General features: G+C 33.9%; 1 protein-coding gene across 1 annotated transcript; it reads right to left on the bottom strand.

Annotated features, from left to right (window-relative positions):
* Positions 1-254: 254 nt before the first annotated feature.
* Positions 255-527, bottom strand: THITE_36647 (uncharacterized protein; the record flags this gene model as incomplete). Its single annotated transcript, XM_003652084.1, has 1 exon — positions 255-527. A coding segment is annotated over one exon (273 nt), but the record flags the coding sequence as incomplete, so codon positions are not given.
* Between the last annotated feature and the right edge of the window lie 22,057 nt (positions 528-22,584).

The raw sequence follows: 22,584 nt of genomic DNA, 5'->3' as shown, positions 1-22,584 counted from the left end.
TAGCTATATAAAACTGGCTATAAGAAAATATAGGCTTTTAAGAATCGATATCAATATAAGAAAAAGACTACCTCTAAGACTTATTAATAGTTATTGCAAAGTAGAGGCGAACTAGAAACTGTTTACAAACAATAACGTAAGGAAAGTCCTCCTCTATAGAACTTAATCTTTATAATTATCTACAACTGCCTAGCAAAGTTACTTATTAAGATTCGCCCTTTAATAACGGACGAAGCAAACTAAGTTACAACTAGCTAAGTCCCATTGTAGAGCCTACTACTAAGGTCAAGGTTTCGAAGTAAAAGAATAGGGGCTCTAACCTTTAAGGTTAGGATAGTAGGTAGAATAGAAGCGAAGTCTAAAGAAAATAAAAAATTAGGAGATAATATAGGAGCGTTAAGATCTTTGGTGTTAGGAGGGTTTTCTACTTTCTTAATAGAGAGATATCGAAATTCCTGACCTAGAACTAAAGAAATAATAGTTACGTTGATAGAGTTTATAGTAGCGTTGTAAGGGCAAAGAATCGCTTAGTTTATAAACACTGTCGAGTCTATTGTAGTATATTCAAGTAGATATATAGGATAGACCTAATCAACTAACTGCTCCTATATAGAATAGAGTGTAATAGAGGGGAGAGGATTAATAGAGCTATAGAAGTAAGGATTATAACTTAGATCTTATAACTAACTTATAAAAGTATAGTTGTTAGCATTAGCTCCCTATACTCGTATATTCTTAGTTAGTTTCTAGACCTATATCTAAGGCTAGATTAGCGAGTTCTATAAATAGGTTTGAACAATATAATATCTATCACCGTTGTAGACAATAGGCAGGATTTATATAAAGTCCCCCCCTAATACAACTAGAACCCCTCTAAATAGGCTATCGTAGTCGCGAATGTCTCGCAATATATAGTCGATAGCCTCGAAGTAGTAGCAGTACTATATTAGAACCTCGTCCTAGATAATAAGCTTAGTACATTGCAAAAGAGTTGTAAGCTGAGTGTTCTTCTAGACTATATAAGTGCTAGCGTCTATAATGTCGATTAGAATTTTAAAACGGCTATAAGAAGTGTAGCTACTATCGAGAAGGAGAGCTATAAGGCTAGAAGAAGTAATATAAAGGACAATATACCTTTGCGAATAGAAGAAAGAAGAGAGACAACGATATAAAAAGGTTTTACTAGTCCTACTAGCGCCTTAGATAAAAAAATAGGCCGTTTTAAAGTATAAGTCGACTATAGCTATAATCTCTATAAAAAGCGTAGTTTAGCTAGTGTTCAACCGAGATCAAATGCTTATAAATAGGGCCTCTTGCTCTTAATGGTTATAACTGAGCTCCGTTTATAAAAGGGGGTTCTACTTTATATCCTCCTAGCGGTAACAGATAGCTAGTAAACCAAAGTCGGCTAAACATTTGTCGCTATTAGCTAGTAGCTAATTCAATAAAAAGAGCCTAAAGTCGAAATGTAGTTCCTCTAAGTCTAGTAGGACATCTATAAAATGTTCGAGGCGGTATAGAAGATCGTTGTAAAAGGAATTGTAAAACTATAATTATAGCGCTCCTAGGTCTATAATATTGTTAGAAAGGAGGCTAATAGTAAAAAGCTTATAAAGGGTATACCCTATTTACTAGCCTATAGCCTTGGTAAAGTATATAATCTAGCTTTAGTTGAAGTCGAATAGGCTAATTACAATATAAGTAGCTTAGAACGTTGGATATTCGTAGCTATCTATAGTCTATAAATAGGTAAACAACTAAGCGTTTAGAATAGAATAGAGGAGAAGATAAAAAAAATATCGTTTACCTATAGTAGGAGGAACGTAATATATATGCCTAATAGTAGTGCTGTAAATATAGGGCTTCTACTCCTATAACCGTTTGTCTTAAACGAAGTACGAAGGAAAGTCGATATAGAGGATATTGCGAGTATCCTTATAGGCTACGTTGTAAGTAAAGAACCTTTCTAGCTCTATAGTTCTACGTTCTAAAGCCTCTATAAGCTCTTTAGAAGTGCTATCCGCCTAGAAAATAATATATTGTTGATACTCGAGATAGACTAGAAGGCGATAAACAAGTAGAAACTCGCGATAGGTATAGAATTCGAAGAGCTATACACCCGCTTCCGCTAGACTAATATACCAATATTATAAGTAGATATCAACCTTATTGAGCTAGTTAACTATAGAGAGTTGAATCATCGACTAATTAGTCCCATTATAAATATACTTATATATATACTTAATAGACTTTATAGATATATAAATCTCTATATTAATATAGGCAATGTACTTACGAGAGAGGTAAAGGTTATAAGATATAACTTAACGGTTGTTAAGTTGTATCTTATAGCTATTGACTTTACAAGTAACTATTTGCCTAGTGTCTCGATAGCGATAGATAAGATACCTATTTTCTAGGATAACGGTCTTCTCTATAAAGGCCTTTAGAAAGCGCTTAGAATAGCTCGCAACGCCTATACGTAGGTCACGAACTATATAAGGAGAAGCAGGGTTATTAGAACTATATAGCCTATAAATTATATTGCTTATAATAATAGCCTATAATTGGCTATTAGGATCCTCCGCCTCTGTTGGAAGCTTAGCCTAGATAACGTAGTCGACGTTGGTAAGTATAAGAAATAGATGTATAGACTTTTATAAAAGGAAAAGCAAGATATAGCGGTATAGAAGCCTACGCTTTTAGTATTTAATAGTCTAAACAATACTTATAAACTCCCTAAATAGGTTGCTATACTAAAGCTCGTAAAGGATAGCTTAGCATTTGAGCTTAAAGATATAGCCAACAATGTTAGGGCGGTCCATTGTAGTCTAGCTTAGAAGAAGCTCCTGCTAGATCTCTACCTAGTTTAGGTTAGCTATAACTATAATAAATAGTATAGGATGACCTAGCTTATAGACAATAGCTATTGAATCTTAATAGCACTAAGCAATAAAGTATAGGCCTCTAACGTAGCTTATAGATAGGATAATTCGTTGCCTAAGCTCGCGAATATCGCTATTACCTAGTTGTAGCTAGTCCTATACTCCTTAGTATAGTTCTATATATAGTTCTTTCTAGTTGTTATAAATCCAATGTAGCTTTTGTTAATCGTTCGTAGCCTAGAGGTCTACTAAGAACTGCTAGAACAACTAGCGAAAAAGGAAAGGCGTTTAGCTATAACCTATATAAGGATATAATAGGTATCGACACTACTATCTAAATTCAATACTTAGTTGAGTATAGCCCTGCCCTTGGCTATTATAGAGGTATAGGCCTCGGTAGAAGCTAGGATCTCTAAATGGAAATATCAAAGGGTAGGCCAATAGGAGATAAGCAAGGTGATATAGGTGAATATAGTGCTAGGCCTATATAGAGCTATCGTCTAAGTAGTATATAAGGACAATATCGTAGAAATTAGGCCCCGAATTCTCCTCCGAAATAAGAACAGCTACCTTATCTACTATTGGCAGGTTCTTATAGCGATGGTTATAACTATAGCTATAGTCTGCAACCAAACGTAACTAAGGTGTAATTGCAACCTATATAATAGCTAGGCTTTAAAAAAAGCGCTCCCTTGTAGTTAGGTAGATATAAATAAAGGGGTTATAGTAATAAAGAAAGTCTATAAAGTACAATATAAAATTATAATTGGAGTCTGTAAAGAAGAAAGTTCAATATATAACAATAGCCTACAGATTATAAAAAAAAAGCTAAATATACTAAAGAGGCTTACTAGGCACCTCTGTAAAAGGGCTAGCAGTATAATATAAGGCATTATAGATCTAAAAATCTATAGGCCTATCGCTATGAACGTTGTAAGTGATTTGATTTATAGAAATAGAAGTGAATGTAAAAGCCGAATTATAACAACGAAGACGATTATAAAAATAGGACCCTCGAGGATCTTATATATACAATAGGTAGTCGAGGAAGTCTAGAAGGTAGTAGCTCAGTAGGAAAGAAACGTCGCCCTATAGGCAATAGAAGCTAAAAGTAAGGTTTATAGTAGTAGAAGCCTATAAATAGTAAGCTAAAGAAGCAAATATATAACAAATATATAAATGTACTACGAAACGCTTATCTATCCAATATAATATACTACATTCGGTGTACTCGACGTTCATTGGGCTAAGATTATACAACGTAACGGTTATATAGCCTAAATATAGGTTAGCAATAGCCAACGAAGTACCGATAAAGATAAGAACGCAACTTATAGGAGGCAACTAGCTAGTTGGAGCAGAAGGTTCGGTAGCATCCTAAGCTATATTATAGGCTAGGGAACGACGACGGCGATACCAAGTAGTAGCGTAGGGAATATAAACAGCGTAAAGAGCTCCGTTAGAACGTATACAAAATTGAGCAAAGGGCTTATACTAATAGCAACGACTATAGAACGTAGTCTACAAGCCAAGTAGGCGTCGAACAGAAGGCATTTTAGCGATAGGAAGCTCGAATGTAACAGAGCGGAAAGGAGAAAAGGAAGAGAGAGAGGAAGAGCAAAAGGAGTAGAAAGGAAGAAAAGGGGTAGCAACAAGGGTATAATAGGGGTATAAGCGAGGTATAGAAAGGAGGAAAAGGGGCAAAACAGGGGAGGGAGCACGCAAGCCAATAGGAGGAGAGTGTAAAAACCACTAACAGGTCTATACTCTACAACAGTTATTTGTTAAGCCTAAAGAGGAGGAGTACAAAGCCAAATAGGTAGGGAGCAGTAACAATTAGTTAAAGAGGGCCCCTGTTTTATAGCTAAACGGAGGATCGTACTACCTGCCCCAATGTATAGTATATATATTAGAAACCTACGAAGAGCGAGCTTATCTACTTTATAAGGGTATAGCGGCTATATATAGAGGTCGTTAACATCTTGGGTAAAGGCTAACTAGGGCTCGCCCTAGTAGAATTAGCGAGGTTCCTAGGTATATAGCTAGATTGTAAACTCTCCTTTAAAGTATATAAGAAAGTAGTAGAAGCAAAGATAGCTATATAGAAGTTTGCCCTTATAAGGCTTATAACAAAGATATATAGGGTATATATTATATAAACTTAGAAGATCTATATAAAGGTTATTAGGAATATCCTTTTATATAGGGTAGCGGTATAGTATACTTCGATACTAGTTGGAGAGACCCTATATAGGATTGTATATAGCTTTAGTACAATGTAGTTAGGCTGTCTTTAGATAGTTGTAGGTATATATAAAGCTATATTGGTCTATAATTTTGAAAGTAAGATCTAGGTGCCCCCTATCGATCTATACTTTAACCGTTAGGTGGTATATACTAAGTAAAGGCTCTAGAGGACAGGGCTTATATAGCTCCTATACAATATATATACAAAGGTAGCGTTAAGGCTAAAGAGGAGACACTATATACGTTGTGCCCTAGGGACAAGGCTAGCTATAGAGGATTCTCCTATAGAACGGAGGTAGGTATAGGCTAAGGAATAGCTCCTTTTATATCGCCCTATAGTAGTAGAAGAGGCGTAGAGTAAAAGTAGCAAAGACGACGAATAGAGGCCCTAAAAGCTTTAGCTTTATACTAATATAGATATAATTATAGTAGAGGAGTAGAAGGTATATAGAGAGCTATAGATATACTATATAGACGCTAAGAGGCTAGAGAGGGTACGCTATAGAGAAGTAGCTAACCTATATAGCCTAGAGCCCCCTACCTAGATACTATAGGTATATAAGGACCTTCGTAAGGTATAGAGCTCTCTCTTTATATAGATATATATAGGAGCTATTGGCTTAAGGCAGTTCTTATTCTAGAAGGGTATACTAGATACACCTATACTACTCTACTATTATAGCAAGGCGTCTAAGACCATTGCCTACTTTATAATACGCTATAAGGACCTAGTAGTTATAGTAGGAAGGCCTAGCGTCTAGGACTAGTATATACTACTTATATTATTTAGGAGTAGGAGGGGCGTTTAGGCGCTTATAGGGTAGCTAATATATACTAGGGGCCTATAGAAATACTAGCTAGTACTTAAACTGAACGTCAAGGGCGAGGTAAGATATAGAGGAGCAGTAGAAGGCTTTGCAAATGCGTAGTCGGTATATAATAGCTAGGGCAGTATAGTAGAGGAGCCTCTAGTAAATAGCTATAAGAACAGTTATATAGGCAAGGGCTATAAAAGGAAGAAGAGGCGTAGGAAGGTCGGCCTCTAGCCGCTCTCCCTATATATACTACACGCCTAGTAACTAAGGCGCTTACACCGAGGGTATATCGCATAAGCAAGTGGCACGTAACGGGCTATATAGGCCGCTATATCTCCGTCGCTACTAGGCTAGAAAGGTAAGTTCTAGCAAATTAGAAAGGGGGAAGTCGGGGAGGCCCGCCCTACATAGCGAGAACGTAGCGTAGGCGCTATACGTAAGTGGTGTATATAGAGGTAGAGAGACCGCTTGCCCTTAGTAGCGAAGCACTAAGTGCCTCTTCGATATAAGATTAATAATAATAATAATAATAATAATAATAATAATAATAATAATAATAATAATAATAATAATAATAATAATAATAATAATAATAATAATAATAATAATAATAATAATAATAATAATAATAATAATAATAATAATAATAATAATAATAATAATAATAATAATAATAATAATAATAATAATAATAATAATAATAATAATAATAATAATAATAATAATAATAATAATAATAATAATAATAATAATAATAATAATAAAGGAAGTAGCTAGGCTTATTGACTAAAGTGTCTTTATAGAAAGCAGTTTCTAGACTGCCTACTTATATTCTATATACCCTAGCCCTAGGCGGTAGTAATAGCAGTAGTAAGTATATAGCGTAGTAGCTAAAAGAACGAATCTATAAAGCACTGTTTAAAGAAGCGCTTTACTAAAGTAGGTTAGCCTACTGATATCTAGAGGGCTAGGCGCTTTAATAGCGTAGACCTATTCTAGTTTAATATACTCTTATAGGCGTTCTAGGGAGCTAAGGAGCAAGGGGGGAGCGTTGCTAGTATAGCGCCTTCGTAGAGTATAAACGTAGAGCTAGCCTTATAGCTTAATATAGATATAACCAAAGGCCTAGGATCAGTACTAGCTATACAAGTATAATGCTATAAATACTCTATTAGAATATCAATAGTAGCTAGTACCACCTTAACTAAGTGCTAGAAGGAAAGGAGGAATTCGACCTAATAGCGATATAGGAGCTACTAGTCTAATAGAATATAACTCTACTAGCTCTACCCTATAGATAGGGTAGAAGATATAAAATAATATTTAATATAAAGAGAGTAGCGCTATATATAAGTAAGTGTATCGACTATATAATGTAGTCTATAGAGGTTGAGGAGGACTAGATGGCAATAACGTTTAAAAGGGGGGAGACTAAGCCCTTTACCGTCTAGTTAATCTACTTGCCTAACTAGGAGCTAAGATAGAGGTCGCTACTCTATATCTTTATAGAATAGGCGCTAAGAGGGTATAATATACTAGTAGAAGACTTTAATATATACTATCTAATATAGGACAAATATAATAGGACTTTCTAATTAGTGGATATACTACTCTAGATTATAGTAGAGTAGGAGCTTAAACTTTAAACACTTTATAATATATCTACCTAGGTTTAACAAAGTAATAAAGATAGTATAATCGACTATATCTAGGTAATATAAAGTAGTAGCGTCTAGTAGCTAGGACTGTTCAACTTAGTAGGCTTAGACTATATACCCTAGATAGCTAAGGTACTATTAAAAGGTAGTAGCAATAAAGTAGTAGCGCTACTAGGCTATAGCTAGGCATTATTAAACTATAAAAGATACGAAGCTAAAGTATAATTCTTTACTCTACTAAAGGAGATTAATATAGTTAAAGAGCTTAAAATTATAGTAGATACTCTAATATAAAAGCTTACTAGTATCGTAGACGCTATAACGTTATATAGGAAGCTCAACTAGAGGTCCTATATACTATAGTAGAACCTCAAAGTCGACAATATAATATAGGAAACAAAGTAGGCTAGATATATCTAGAAGGCAAGCTATACTATAAACGCCTAAAAGCATTATTACAAAGTAGTTAAATAATTTAAACGCTATATTAATAGGTTATAGACGCTATACTAACGCTATTTGTTTACTAAGGTATTAAAAGAGTAGAAGCTAATAATATAACCTATACACCCTTTTTAGATATATACCTATTTCAGTCACTCAAATCGATATATAAAATATGAAGAAGAGCACTATTACAATAGCATTAATCTAAGGCTCTAAAAGCTACAAAACTATATAATTAAATAAGAACGGTATAGCAAAGGCTAAGCCAATAATTTTATTGCCCTCTAAGCCCCTAATCACCCTCTATAGTTCCCCTCCTTAAATGCCTCTATAATATAGCGCTTTTACCTACTAAAATATAGTGGGTTATAGGCTTGGATATCGCTTCTTAGTCCTAGAGTCGTAGCGGCGGCTTAGGTTCGTTCGTTATATCGAGAATTATAATTGCGAGGTCGAGGAGAGTCGAAAAAGTATATTTAAGAGAAAATTTAGTTAGTTCTATTGCTCTAGTGAACTTATTGATTTAGTTAGATTTAGTAGAAATAAGCTTAACCAAAATAGGTATAGCACTAAGAAGGTTATAGGCGACGTTATAGGATATTAAAAAGTAGGTAAAGCTCTATAGCTATTAACGCCCTAAACCCCTAGCATTATTAGCACTTAGGCTAGGGCTTAGCAAGCCCTAGAGCGCTATAATATATACTTAGAAGACAGAGGCGCTAGTAAATTGCTTTTTCCCTATATTATAAATATAGATCAATAGTATCCTTAACTAGGACTAGCTAAAAGAGTCCTTTCGCAATATAGCGCAAATCAACTAGGAGGTCTATAGTAGTAATATTATAAAGATCATTAGCTATATAGAATTAAATAAAACGCTAGGCGAAGATCTCTTTACTAATAAGTTCCTTAAAGCCTATAATAGGGAGAGGAAGCTATTAAAGATATTTACAATAATTATATATATATACTTTAAGCTAGAGCACTTCCTATATAGATTCTATATTATATAGATAGTTATATTAAAGAAGCTAGGAAAGTCCTAGGAGTAGCTAATAGAGGTAGAGGTATATCGCCCTATATTGCTATTTAGTATAATAGATAAAGTTATTGAAATAGCTATTGTAAATTAGGTAATATATAGAGCTAAAGTATATAAGCTACTTCTAAAGATATAAATAGGGTTCTAGTAGTATAGGTCTATAGAAGTAGTGATTAAAGTAGTAACTAATATAGTAAAGACGGTATAGGGGTGTAGCGCCTATATATTGCTACTATAGCTAGACCTAAAGGGTATCTTTAATTATATCGACTAGACCTAGCTACTATATATACTTAGAGAACTTAGGTTTAAAAGGAAACTAGTTATACTTCTAAAGAGCTACTTCGAAGATTGTATAGTATACCTATAGTTTAATAGAATTATAGCTAAGCCTATAGCCCTATAGCAAAGTATATTATAGAGCTTGCTACTTTCTCTAGCGCTATTTATCCTCTTTATTACCCCTTTATTTTATACCTTTGAAGTATATACTAGGCTCCTAATAGTTAGGTATATAGACGATACTAACTTACTAACGTTTAGATAGAATATCTTAGCTTATTATAGAGCACTAGAGAGAGGGTTTACTAAGTACGAAAAGTAGGCTATAAAGCGAAGTATATAGTTTAAACTAGCGAAGAACAAACTTATCTACTTTATAAGAATATAGTAACTATATACTAAGGTCGTTAATATCCTAGGCAAGGACTAGCTAGCGCTAGCCTTAGTAGAAGTAGCGAGGTTCCTAGATATATAGCTCGACTATAAAACTCTCCTTTAAAATATATAGGAAAGTAGTTAAAGTAAAGATAGCTATATAGAAGTTTATATTTATAAGACTTATAGTAAAGACGTATAAAGTATATATTGCTAGAGCTTAGGAGATTTATATAAAGGTTATTAAGAGGGTTCTATTATATAGAGCTATAGCTTAGTATACCTTAATACTAGTTAGAGGAACCCTATATAAAATTATATATAGCTTAGAAGCTATATAGTTAATGCCCTTCGCTAGTATAGTAAAGATATAGCGTTTAAATATTGTAGTCGCCTCGAATATAGTAGTAACCTATACTTTATTATCTTTGTCGGTGAACTACGTCTAGCGATCCTCTTTAAATGTAACTACTATATTTCTACTCTTTAGTAGCTTCTATACTATAATTATACCACTTCTATTACCTTTTATTGTCGCACTTATAGTAGCTATAGCTATATTAACTATTTAAACTATATTACCTATATTCCTATTGACTATATCTATAGACGCTTGCCTAAGATCGATTATTAGCTCCTAGAACAGCTTCTTCGGTATATACTATATATAGCTCTCGAGTAGCTAGGGCACCGTTGTTATAGCTACGTTCTACTTAGCTACCTAGGACTAAGTCCTTATCTATATACCTCTAGCGCCTAGCTATAGTCCAACCTTGTTTCTTATCTATATAACCTCCTCTTTTATATAGTCGACGCTTTTATATAGCTTATATATATTGTAAAAGCAGTTTAGCTTATCTTAAAATACCTTATAGTAGTATATATATACTATAGCTTATATATATAGCTATATCTTTAGCGATACTAAGGCGTTAAACTCTTGTAAAAGCTTTAATCTCTTATTACTAACGCCCTTAATATATATATTCTAATTATTCGTAGCTCCTATAGAAGGGAGCCTAAGTCTTTAGTTGTATTGGTCGAGGTACTTATATACGTTAGCTATAGTGTCGTAACTTGTAGAGCCCTCTGCTAGGCTACTACGGTCGCTACTATAGCCTATGCGGCTACTACGCCCCCTCTACGACATTGCAGATAGGGGTAACTAGGTACGCTAAGAACGCTCGCGTTGTCGAATTCGATTTTAGCTCAACGGTTCCTTCGCAATTAGCGTTTAAGTACAAAGAAGCCTCTAATAATAATAATAATAATAATAATAATAATAATAATAATAATAATAATAATAATAATAATAATAATAATAATAATAATAATAATAATAATAATAATAATAATAATAATAATAATAATAATAATAATAATAATAATAATAATAATAATAATAATAATAATAATAATAATAATAATAATAATAATAATAATAATAATAATAATAATAATAATAATAATAATAATAATAATAATAATAATAATAATAATAATAATAATAATAATAATAATAATAATAATAATAATAATAATAATAATAATAATAATAATAATAATCAACGCCTCTATCTACCTCTTGTAGTATAACCTAGAGATCTACTACCTCTTAAGCTAGCTAAACCTAGTGCTTAACGCGCTTAGCCGCCTTAAGGCTCTATAGGATAATCCTAGCTAGGGGGTAGCGACAACGATATAGTCTTAGATAACATTTAGTTCACCTTTGTAGAAGCGAAGTTAGGCAACGACCTCTAAGCCCAATTTACTACTATATACTCTTATAACGCTAAGTATACTGCTATTATCAAAGACTTTATTTTATTGTCGAATTAGCCACCAAGGGTAATGATAAAGTTTTTTCTTGATCTAGGCTCTTATTTATCCTTATAGATAGCCTTCTCTATAACATTTGACCTAATGGACTACATTTACTTTATATACCCTACAATATAATTTAGACTATCTTAGAAGCTATCTATGATAAGAAATACTACTTTGGCACTAAGTAGATATTATATAATCTACAAAGTATGTCAATAGCCTATAAAACCTATAATGTTAAGAAATATATTAAACTATACCTAAAGTGCTAGGTTAATACAATAGATCGCCATCCTAAACTAGGCAACTATTAACCGATTCGACTATCTAATACTTTACCAATATACGTTATCGCTATCAACTTTATTCTAAGCCTACTAAAGGTCTAGACTACTAGTTCCCCCTAGTAGCTCCCTAATTATAACTACTTTAATAGCTTATTTACAGTATCTTATAAATCTTTAAAGCGTACCCTTCTTATTCCTAGCAATTTTAGCTACTTAGCTTAGGAATAGGGGTATATTCTAATTTGCTAACTGCTCCTAAGCGACTAGGGAATGCCTACCGTAATTATCTTTATAATTGTAAGTTCACTTCCAACCTTTAGCAAAGTGTTTAGAAGGCTCTAGGCACTAAGTTACTAATAACGACCTCCTACTACCTATAAGCGGATAGCCTTTTAGAGTATAAGAACTAGACTATAAAAATTGTAATTCGCTTCTATATATTTGAACGCCTAGAAGGCAATTGGCTAGACGTTATTATACCTTTATAATAGTACTTTAACAATACTTATATCGAAGGTATTAAATCCTTGCTTATATAAGCAACTTTTTAACTTTAAGCTTCCTAGCCCTTTAGAAGCTTTTACTAACTAGGCTACTACTAAGCTAGCTACTATTCTAGCCCTATAAGATGCTCTACACTAGGATAATTGAGTATAGACTTTGCTATAGTATATGCCAAGCTATCACAGGAGTAATAGTAATGCGACCTTATAGTAGTATATTAACTTATGTAGTTGCGCGAAGAAGGGAAGTAGGAGATGGCTATAGAGTGCAAAGGATATCCTCGCTAGCCTACAACTCCGCACTAGTCTATATCTAGACTAGTATATACGTACTATCTTATCTATATACAACCAACTACGTTATAGGGCATCTTATAACACTACCCCCCTTTCTAAAATAGGCCCCCTCCTCTAAGGCACTAGACCTTTATAAGGAACTCCATTGACAGGCGTCCTACCTCGCTACTCGCAAAAAGGAACCTCCATTAGCGCTTAGAAACCACCGACCTATTCCTAGTGAACTTTAAGGGTATCTCTATCTTACATTTCTAGCGTATCTAAGATATTGGTGGATTATATGCGCTAGCCCTTAAAGAGGGACCTATACGACGTAAGTGTTTAGTTCTACCGCTTATAGAAGGTCGTTATAAGCTTTTCTAGCTTAGTACTACGTTTAATCTTAAAGAAGACCTCGAATAAGAACCTAGCTCTTAAAGAGGAACCTAACTAACGTACTATTGTTAGTCAAGTTGACGTTTAAGTGCTCACTCGTAGCTATGGCTGGAGCTACCTCTAGGCTAGGTTATGCTAAGCTACTATTCCTAGTATAGTTGCCAATAGCTAAATTATCTTGTTTAGGTACTTGCTTACGGCCGTGGCCAAAGCCACCTCTAGGCTAGCGTTACACTAGGCTACTGTTCCTAGCGTAGTTGCTAATAGCTAAATTGCCTTTGTTTATAAGAAACTGTCGAAAGACAATAGTAAGTAATAAAACTACTTTAATCTAGCTATTGCCCTACTAACTAAGCGCTCTACCTCGGTTATTATATTATATAGCTTAGCTTACGACGAGTCTAATATCGAACCTCCTCTTCCCTATATATCTGCCCTTGTCGTCGAGGGACCTAGGCTAAAGGACCTAGTAGCTCTAGATATATATTATAGAACTCCTAGATAGCATTATCATAGCTATATAGATCTGAAATAGGCTACTAGGTTAGGTTATAGCCTTCCTAGTCGACTAGGTAATACTACTAGGTATTGTCGAATTTATTATAATTAAAGATGGATTTAAACTTCTTTTCAACAACCTCTTAGCTATTATCTATATATATAATAACCCTACTACAATTCGCTTATATATCTTAGTCTATTTCTTCTTACCTTAGTATTCTATCGCCTCCTTTATATAATCGTATATATAAGACGTAGAACGTATTAAAGATCTATATATTAGCTAAGAGCTACAACGTTACTATATATAACGACGCTTTAATTACTAGAAATGTACCTTCCTATTAGGGCTCTAGCTTTGTACTAGGTCGACCTATACTGTAGTTTTCTATACTAAGTATAACCTTATCTCCTTTATAGTAGATTAGCATATTAGATCGCTAGCGATTTACACCCTTTTTATACTAATCTTATACTTACTTTAAGAATGCTATAATATACTTAAGGACTACTTAGAAATGGTTAGCTATTTCGGACATTTAGAAGAACTTATATCGTTGTACTTTAGTTAAGTTCAATAGATATAGCTTTATAGGTTTAATACCTATCCTAGGGTAGAAGCTATAGTTAGTAAAGAATAGTGATACGCCTATAGTCTTAGATACTATATTGTTCCTAGCGAACTCTATAAGCAGTAGCTAGTCTACCTAGTTATCCTACGCCTAATCGACAAATAACTATAAATACTACTCTAGTTTAGTATTAATATGCTTAGTTTAACCGTTGATCTATAGGTAGAAAGCTAATAAGGGCTTCAATATAATGCCTAGCTATATCGACAATATACTCTAAAATATAGAAATAAACTAGATACTATAGTCGAAGAGAATTGTATTAGATACGTTATATAGTAAATATATATACTTTATAAACTAGTTGGCTAGTTCGTCGGTATCTAAGGTCTCTATTGTAAAGTACTATATCTTAGTAAGCTAATCGACAACTATAGCAATATAGTAGTAGGTATAGCCCTACTATATATATAGTAGCAATAGGGTAATATAATCTACTGAAATATCCTTCTATAGTAATAGTAGTAGAGGCAAGGGCTTTAAAAAGCTAGCTAATAGCGACCTTAGGGTCTTCGTCTTATCGTAAAGGAGGTACGCTTTATAGTAGGTCTTAGTAGCCTAACTTATCCTAAGCTACTAATATCTTCTATTTAGAAGGTCTATCGTCTTTGTCCTACCTAGGTACCTACTAAGGCCTAAGGTATATATACAATAGATAATCTAGAGCTATAGGTTATAATCGTTAGGATTAATCAATAGACGGTCTCTAAAGTAAACCTTGTCTACTACCTTATAGTATTCTATAAGAGAGATATAGAGTCGTTGTTTAATAGCTATAGGCTACGCTTATACGCTTAGACTATATAGCGTTGTTAGTATATTGGCTAAGAAAGGCGAGGATTAATAAGATATATCGATTAGTAAGTTGAGTAGTTATGAAAGGTCGAGTTAGAAGAACTATAAGTTAGTACTATCTTCTCTGTCCTCCTTTAGGGCAAAGGAGACTAGGTTAAAGTACTCTAGCTTAATTAACGGCCTTCGTCTATTGTAGAGTCGATTATCCTAACTATTAGGAACGTGCTTAGGCTTATAGCTAAGTACATCTGGCTATATATTCGCCGATCTAAGGCAATATATAATATAGAAATTACACTATAATAGGAACTTCAACTACTATATATACTATAGAGAAAGCTCCTTTGTAGTAGCAAAGGTTTATAGGTTCTTATAATCGGTAACGATATCGAATCTCTTAGATATACCCTCTAGCTTAGGCTATTAATCCTCTAACGCCTTGATAATCGCTAAGAGCTCTTTATTGTAAATATCGTAGTTATATTTCTAGGCACTATACTTTAAGGAGAAGTAGGCTATAGGATAGAGCTTGCTATCGTCTCCTAGCTAGAGGAGTATATCTCCTATTAACTAGTTAGAAGTATCTACTTCAACTACTATAGATTTAGACTAATCGTAAATATATAGCGTTTATATAGTGACGAACGTATATTTAAGCTTCTTAAAAGCTGCTTAATATATATTTGACCAATGTTAGCTACCTACTTTCTTTGTAAGGTTGTAAAGGGGCTTCGCAATATTAGAGAAGTCGTAAATAAACCGTTGATAGAAGTTAGTAAAGCCTAGGAAGCGTTGAAGCTACCTCTTTGTTGTTGGCTACTCCTAGGTTATAACTACTATAACCTTCTCTAAGTCTATTTCGATACCCTTTAGAGTAATAATTATACCGAGGTACTTCGTCCTCCTAGTATAGAACTTATATTTATTGAGATTAGCTTATAGGCTAGCGTCGATAAGCCGCTTTAGGACCTTATAGACCTAGGCTATATAGTCTTCCTCGTTGCTAGAGTATATAAGAATGTTGTTGAGGTATATAGTAATATACTTATCTAATATATTATATAAGATGTCGTTAATATAGTATTAGAATATTATAAGTATACCTTATAACCTAAACGATATAAGTAAACTCTTATAAAGGCTAAACCTAGTGATAAAGACTATAAGCTACTTATAGCCCTCTACAATTTGTATATAGTTGAACGTAGCTATTACATCGAGCTTAGTAAAAATAGTAGCTTTATAGATTGTATCTAAGGTCTCTCGAACTAATGGAATAGAGTACCGATTCTTAAAAAAGATGTTGTTGACGCTATAATAATCTATATAAATGCGAATGCTACTACCTAGCTTCTATACTAAGAAGATCGGTAATATAATACTAGATTTCGATATATAGATAAAACCTTTGTCTAATTGGTTATTAAGCTATCGTTTAATTACCTATAATTCTATAAGCGAGAATAGATAGTTTCTTAAGTATAGGAGCTTACTATCTAGGATCACCTTGATCTTACAGTCGTAGGAGCGATATAGTAGGAGGGTATTAACTTCCTTTAGAAAGAAAGCTTCGAAAAGATTATAATACTATAGCGGTAGTTATACCTTAATATCGTCTACTATTAGCTTAGGTATATCTACTTTGTCGAAAAACTTCTTAATATTATCCTCTATAATCTAGTAGTTATATTCATTATTTTGTTTATAGTCGTCAACAAAGTTATATTCTTAGGAAGCTTAGCTTTATAAAGCTCTATATTCCTTTAGCAGTATAGGAGGTCCTTAAAGAATATATTAGGCAAGTATAGAAGGTAGACGCCTTCGCCTAGGTTATTCTCAATAGCTTTTTAAAGCTCCCTTAAGGTAACCGCTATTACTATAGCGCTATTCGCCTTATATAATAGTATAAAATTCTAGGTATTCAATAACTTAATATCGTTTAGATTAATATGCCTACGTTGTAACTATAGTTGTAAAAGCGCTTATAGCTATAGGCGGTATATATAGAGAACGCTTAGCGTATACCTGCCCTTATTTTCGTAGTTGCTAGAGCTATCTTCGCTATCGGTGGTACTTCGACTATCCTAGCCTATACGCTTAGTAGTGCCAATGTCTACCTTAGGCTATTCGCGAGTATATACTCACAGTGCTTTAGAAATTGTACTCTCTATCGATAGTAGTATTGTTTCTCTAATTATTAGGGCGAGCGCCAACGAGTCGCTACTAAAGAAGGGAGTTGTAGCCTACCTTAGTAAGTCGCTACTAAAGAAGGGAGTAGCGGCTCGCCTTTATTAGAGACCTCTTCGACAATAGCTTAGAAGGCCTAAGTTGGGTTAGCAATGTACCTATTGATATAATCTTTAGCTAGGCTTATATTATACTTATTAAAATTTTTAAAGCAAAGTTGGTATATTAATTGATATAAGGTTAGCGAACTTATCTAGTAGTAGGTGCTTTCTCCTATAGGCACCTATTAGCTAGAGAGATATAGTAGTAAACAATTGCCTTAGCAACGCTCAGTAAAATATAGGCGTAGTAAGTCCTAGTCTACCTTTGGGTTATACCGTTGTAGCTATAGTAGACTAAGGATAATAGAGTTCTCTAGAGAAAGCATTGTAATAAAAAAGAAGAACTTCTAATAGTCACTAATACTAAATAGAAGCTTAATATACTATTTGATCTAGAAGGAGAGTCTACTATCAGCTAAGAAAAGCAGTCGTCTCTAAAGTAATTGCTATAATAGAATATAATACTATGTAGCAAATTAAAAGTTTATAAAGGCTAGAGCTATATAGCTAGAATCAATAAGTAAAATATATAGGACAATATATAAATCGATAGCAATATATAAAGTAAGGAGGATAGATTCAGTTAGACTATCTATAGCGCTAATAGTCAGATAGCTTAAATAGGCGAAATAATCCTTAACTCTCTATTGCTATAATCCTACTCTATACCCCTAAGTGCGACTTTGTTTAGGAGTTATACGTTTCCCTAGTTTATATCCTAGTTAGTACTACCTTTAGCGCTAGTATAATTATTAGTAACCTCTCTAAAGACAAACCTAATATTATAATTATCAATGTACTTAGGCGTATCTATAAAACGTAGGTACTAAGTCGTACTATAGCCATCTCCACTACTATAATCGAAACCGCTATAGCTACTATAGCTAGAGCTACTAAATTCGCTGCTAAAAGTGCTAAATCTAGCACTGCTCTACTGCTAAGCGTTGCTAGTAGAGGTACTCTAGCTAGATCCTCCTAAAGCGTTAGTGTTAGTACCAAGTCTACTAAACTTAGTAAGCAACCTACTAAATACAATATTGTTACTAAAGGTAGTGCTAGAGCTACTAAAACCATTGCTACTATCGAATCTACTAAAGCTATTGAATCTACTATAGCTACTACTACTGCTATAGCCGCTATAGCCTTAGCCCTAGCCTATACTAGGATCTATCTTCTACTTATAACTTTAGGCAATGTAGTATTATTATTATTATTATTATTATTATTATTATTATTATTATTATTATTATTATTATTATTATTATTATTATTATTATTATTATTATTATTATTATTATTATTATTATTATTATTATTATTATTATTATTATTATTATTATTATTATTATTATTATTATTATTATTATTATTATTATTATTATTATTATTATTATTATTATTATTATTATTATTATTATTATTATTATTATTATTATTATTATTATTATTATTATTATTATTATTATTATTATTATTATTATTATTATTATTATTATTATTATTATTATTATTATTATTATTATTAATCTTACACTAAAGGGGCTCTAAGCGCCCTACTATTATAGGCAAGCGGTCTCTCCACCTCTATCTACACTACTTATATATAGCGCCTACGCTATGTTCCTACTATATAGGGTAGGCCTCTCTGATTCCTACCTTCTAACTCGCTAGAACTTACCTTTCTAGCTTAGTAGTATCAGAGATATAGTAGCCTATATAGCCCTTTATATACTACTTGCTTATATAGTACGCTCTTACTATAAACGCCCTAGTCGCTAAAGGTATTATATACGTTAAGGGGGCGGCTAGAGACCGACCTTCCTACGCCTCTTCCTCTTCCTACGCCTTTTACCTACACTATTACTCTTAGGGCTACCTATAGGAGGCTCCTCCGTTGTATAGCCCTAGCTGCTATATATTGACTATATGCCTAAAGAGCTCTCCGCTACGCCTTTATATTCTACCTCGCCCTCGACATTTAGCTTAAGTGTAAGCTAATATTCGTATAGGCGCCCTATACGTATTAGCTACCCTATAAGAGTTTATACTCCTCTCTTACTCCTAAGTAGTATAAGTAGTATATATTGGTCTTAGACTATAGACCTTCCTATAGCAACTGTTAGATCTTTATAGTATATTGCTAAATGGGTAATAGTCTCTAGTGCTTCGCTATAATAGTATAGTAGCGTAGACGTATTTAGAACTCTTTTCTAGAATAGGAATTGCCTTAAGCTAATAGCTCCTATATACACCTATATAAATAGGGAGCTCTACACTTTACTAAGATCCTTATATACCTATAATATCTAGATAGATAGCTCTAAGCTATATAGGTTAGCAACTTCTCTATAGTATACCCTCTCTAGCCTCCTTATATCTATATAACGTATTTACTATACTCTATATACTTTCTACTCCTCTATAGTGACTATATCTGCATTAGTATAGAGCTAGGGCTCTTAGGGCCTCTAGCCTTCATTATTGCTACTCTCGCTCTATACCCCTTCTACTACTATAGAGTAGTATAAGAGGAGCTACTCTTTAGCCTATACCTACCTCTAATCTATAGATGACTCTCTTATAGCTAGCTCTAACCCTAGGGCATAGTGTATATAGTGCCTCCTCTTTAGCCTCGACGCTACCTTCGTATATATATTATATAAGAGCTATATAAGCTCTATCTTCTAGAGCCTCTATTTAGTATATACCGCCTAGTAGTTAAGGTAAAGGTCAATAGGAAATACCTATATTTTACTTTTAAAGTTATAAACTAGTATAGCCTTATATACACTAGCTACTATATATAGGTAGCTAGACTAGATTATACCAAAGCTATATATAATCCTATATAGGGTTCTATCAACTAGCGTTAAAGTATACTAAGCTACTACTCTATATAAAAGGATACTCCTTATAACCTTTATATAGATTTCCTAAGCTCTAGCGATATATACCTTATATATCTTTGCTATAAGCCTTGTAAAGGCGAACTTCTATATAGCTATCTTCGCCTCTACTACTTTCTTATACGCTTTAAAGGAGAGCTTACGATCTAACTATATACCTAGGAACCTCGCCAACTCTACTAGGGCAAGCTTTAACTAGCCTTCGCCTAGGATATTAACAACCTCAATATATAGCTACTACGCCCTTATAAAGTCGATAAGTTCGCTTTTCGCTAGTTTAAACTATATACCCTATTCTATAGCCCACCTCTTATACTTAATAAACCCTTTCTCTACTATATAGTAGTATACTAGTATATCCTACCTAAATGTAAAGAGGTTTATATTATCTATATATCCAACTATTAAAAGCCTAGTATACACTTTAAAGGTATAGAATAAAGGGGTAATAAAGAGGATAAATAGCGCTAGCGACAATGGCGAACCCTATAGTATACCCTATTATAGAGTCGTAGGCTTAGCTATAATCCTATTGAACTATAGGCGCACTATATAATCCTCAAAGTAGCTCTTTAGAAGTATAACTAGCTTCCTTTCGAATCCTAGCTCCTAAAGTATATATAGTAGCTAAATCTAATCAACCTAGTTGAAAGCGCCCTTTATATCTAGCTATAGCAGCGATTGTTGTTATTGTTGTTGTTGGCGCTTAACGTCCTGTGTGGGGCTACGCAGTGGCCCTACGATATGCTTGTAGCATATGTAGACGCGCTAAGCTAGATATATATAAAAAGAGTTAATATAGAGAAGTGCCATAGATATGTAGAATAACAAGATGTAGATTAATAATAGTGGTAGATCGAAGATCTAGGCGGCGGTGCGCTAAGAAATACGTGCCTATAGGGCAGAACACATATACATACCCCGCTTGCCCGATTAGGCCTAGCGTTGCAAAGTCTACAACGCGGGGCGTAGGGCACCCTTATCTAATCTACGTATATAGACATATAGGTTATATAACCCCCCTATTTCTCTTGCCCTATATCAAGTCTAGGCCTATAGGAAAAAACGGCAATGCCCTTATTGCCTTACCTATCTAGATCCTCCGTATTGTTCAATTACCCTTTAATCGAGTACTACGATGTAGGGCTAGAAGCGTAGTGCCAGATTGATCTAGATAGTAATTAACTAGCTTCTTCTATATCTTGTTGTTATTAGCGGGAATAGGGTTCTTATGAGGCCGGCTACGCTTATAGACTAGTTGAGGTGCCTAATTAGGTGTAGGAGGCTTATCGTAAAAGACTAGGCGATCTAGATAATCGCCTTTACGAGCCTAGTATTCGTCGATTAGACGTTGTATATAGCGTAATTCGTATATAGTCCTCTAGACACTCTTTTCTTAGCTGTAGCCGGTCTATTTGATTAGGTATTTGAGGCCCTTATATATGACCTTGTAGTCTAGGATTATATCGACCTTGTATTCCTTGCTTAATTCGCTATCCAAGGAGCGGTCTAATTAGGAGTCGACGATCGGGCTAGGAGGCGGCGGATTACGATTGAAAGGATCGTCTTCCTAAGAAGCTAGGCGAAGGTAAGCGACAGAGATAACTAGGTAGATACCTATATTGGCTAGGAGATCTAATTCGTATACTAGGTAGCCAACGTAGCGTTTGATTAGAAAAGGCCTAACGCACTATTGCAAATACTTCTAGGACGGGTTACCTAGGAGATAGTAACTGTGGTATAGGTGTAAATAAACCTTGTTGCCTACATTGAACTCAATGTTATAGTGTTTACTATCGTAATAGCGTTTAGCGTATACTATTGTAAAGTCTATACTCAATTGAATATCCTAGTGTAGAGCATCTTATAAAGCTAGGATAGTAGCTAGCTCAGTAATAGCCTAGTTAGTAAAAGCCTTTAACGGACTAGGAAGCTTAAAGCTAAAGAGCTACTTATAAGGCGAGGATTTAATAGCTTTAGTATAAACGTTGTTAAAGTGCTATTATAGAAGTATAATAATATCTAGCCAATTGCCTTTAAGGCACTTAAATATATAGAAACAGATTGCGATTTCTATAGTCTAGTTTTTATACTCCGAAAGGCTGTCCGCTTATAGGTAGTAGGATATCGTTATTAGCAACTTAGTACCTAGAGCCTTCTAGACGCTTTACTAAAGGTTAGAAGTAAACTTGCAATTATAGTTGGAGATAATCGTAGTAGGTACGCCCTAGTCGCTAAAAAGCAGTTAGCGAATTAGAATATGCCCCTATTCCTAAGCTAAGTAGCTAGAATTGCCTAGAATAAGGAGGGTACGCTTCGATGATTTGTAAAATACTGTAAGTAAGCTGTTAAAGTAATTATAGTTTAGGAGCTGCTAGGGCGAACTAGTAGCTTAGACCTTCGGTAGGCCTAGAATGAAATC

The sequence above is a fragment of the Thermothielavioides terrestris genome, chromosome 2 (assembly GCF_000226115.1).
Source record: "Thermothielavioides terrestris NRRL 8126 chromosome 2, complete sequence".
NCBI lineage: Eukaryota > Fungi > Ascomycota > Sordariomycetes > Sordariales > Chaetomiaceae > Thermothielavioides > Thermothielavioides terrestris.
The sequence above is the reverse complement of the archived record's forward strand: the minus strand, read 5'-3'. Positions and strand labels throughout refer to the sequence as shown.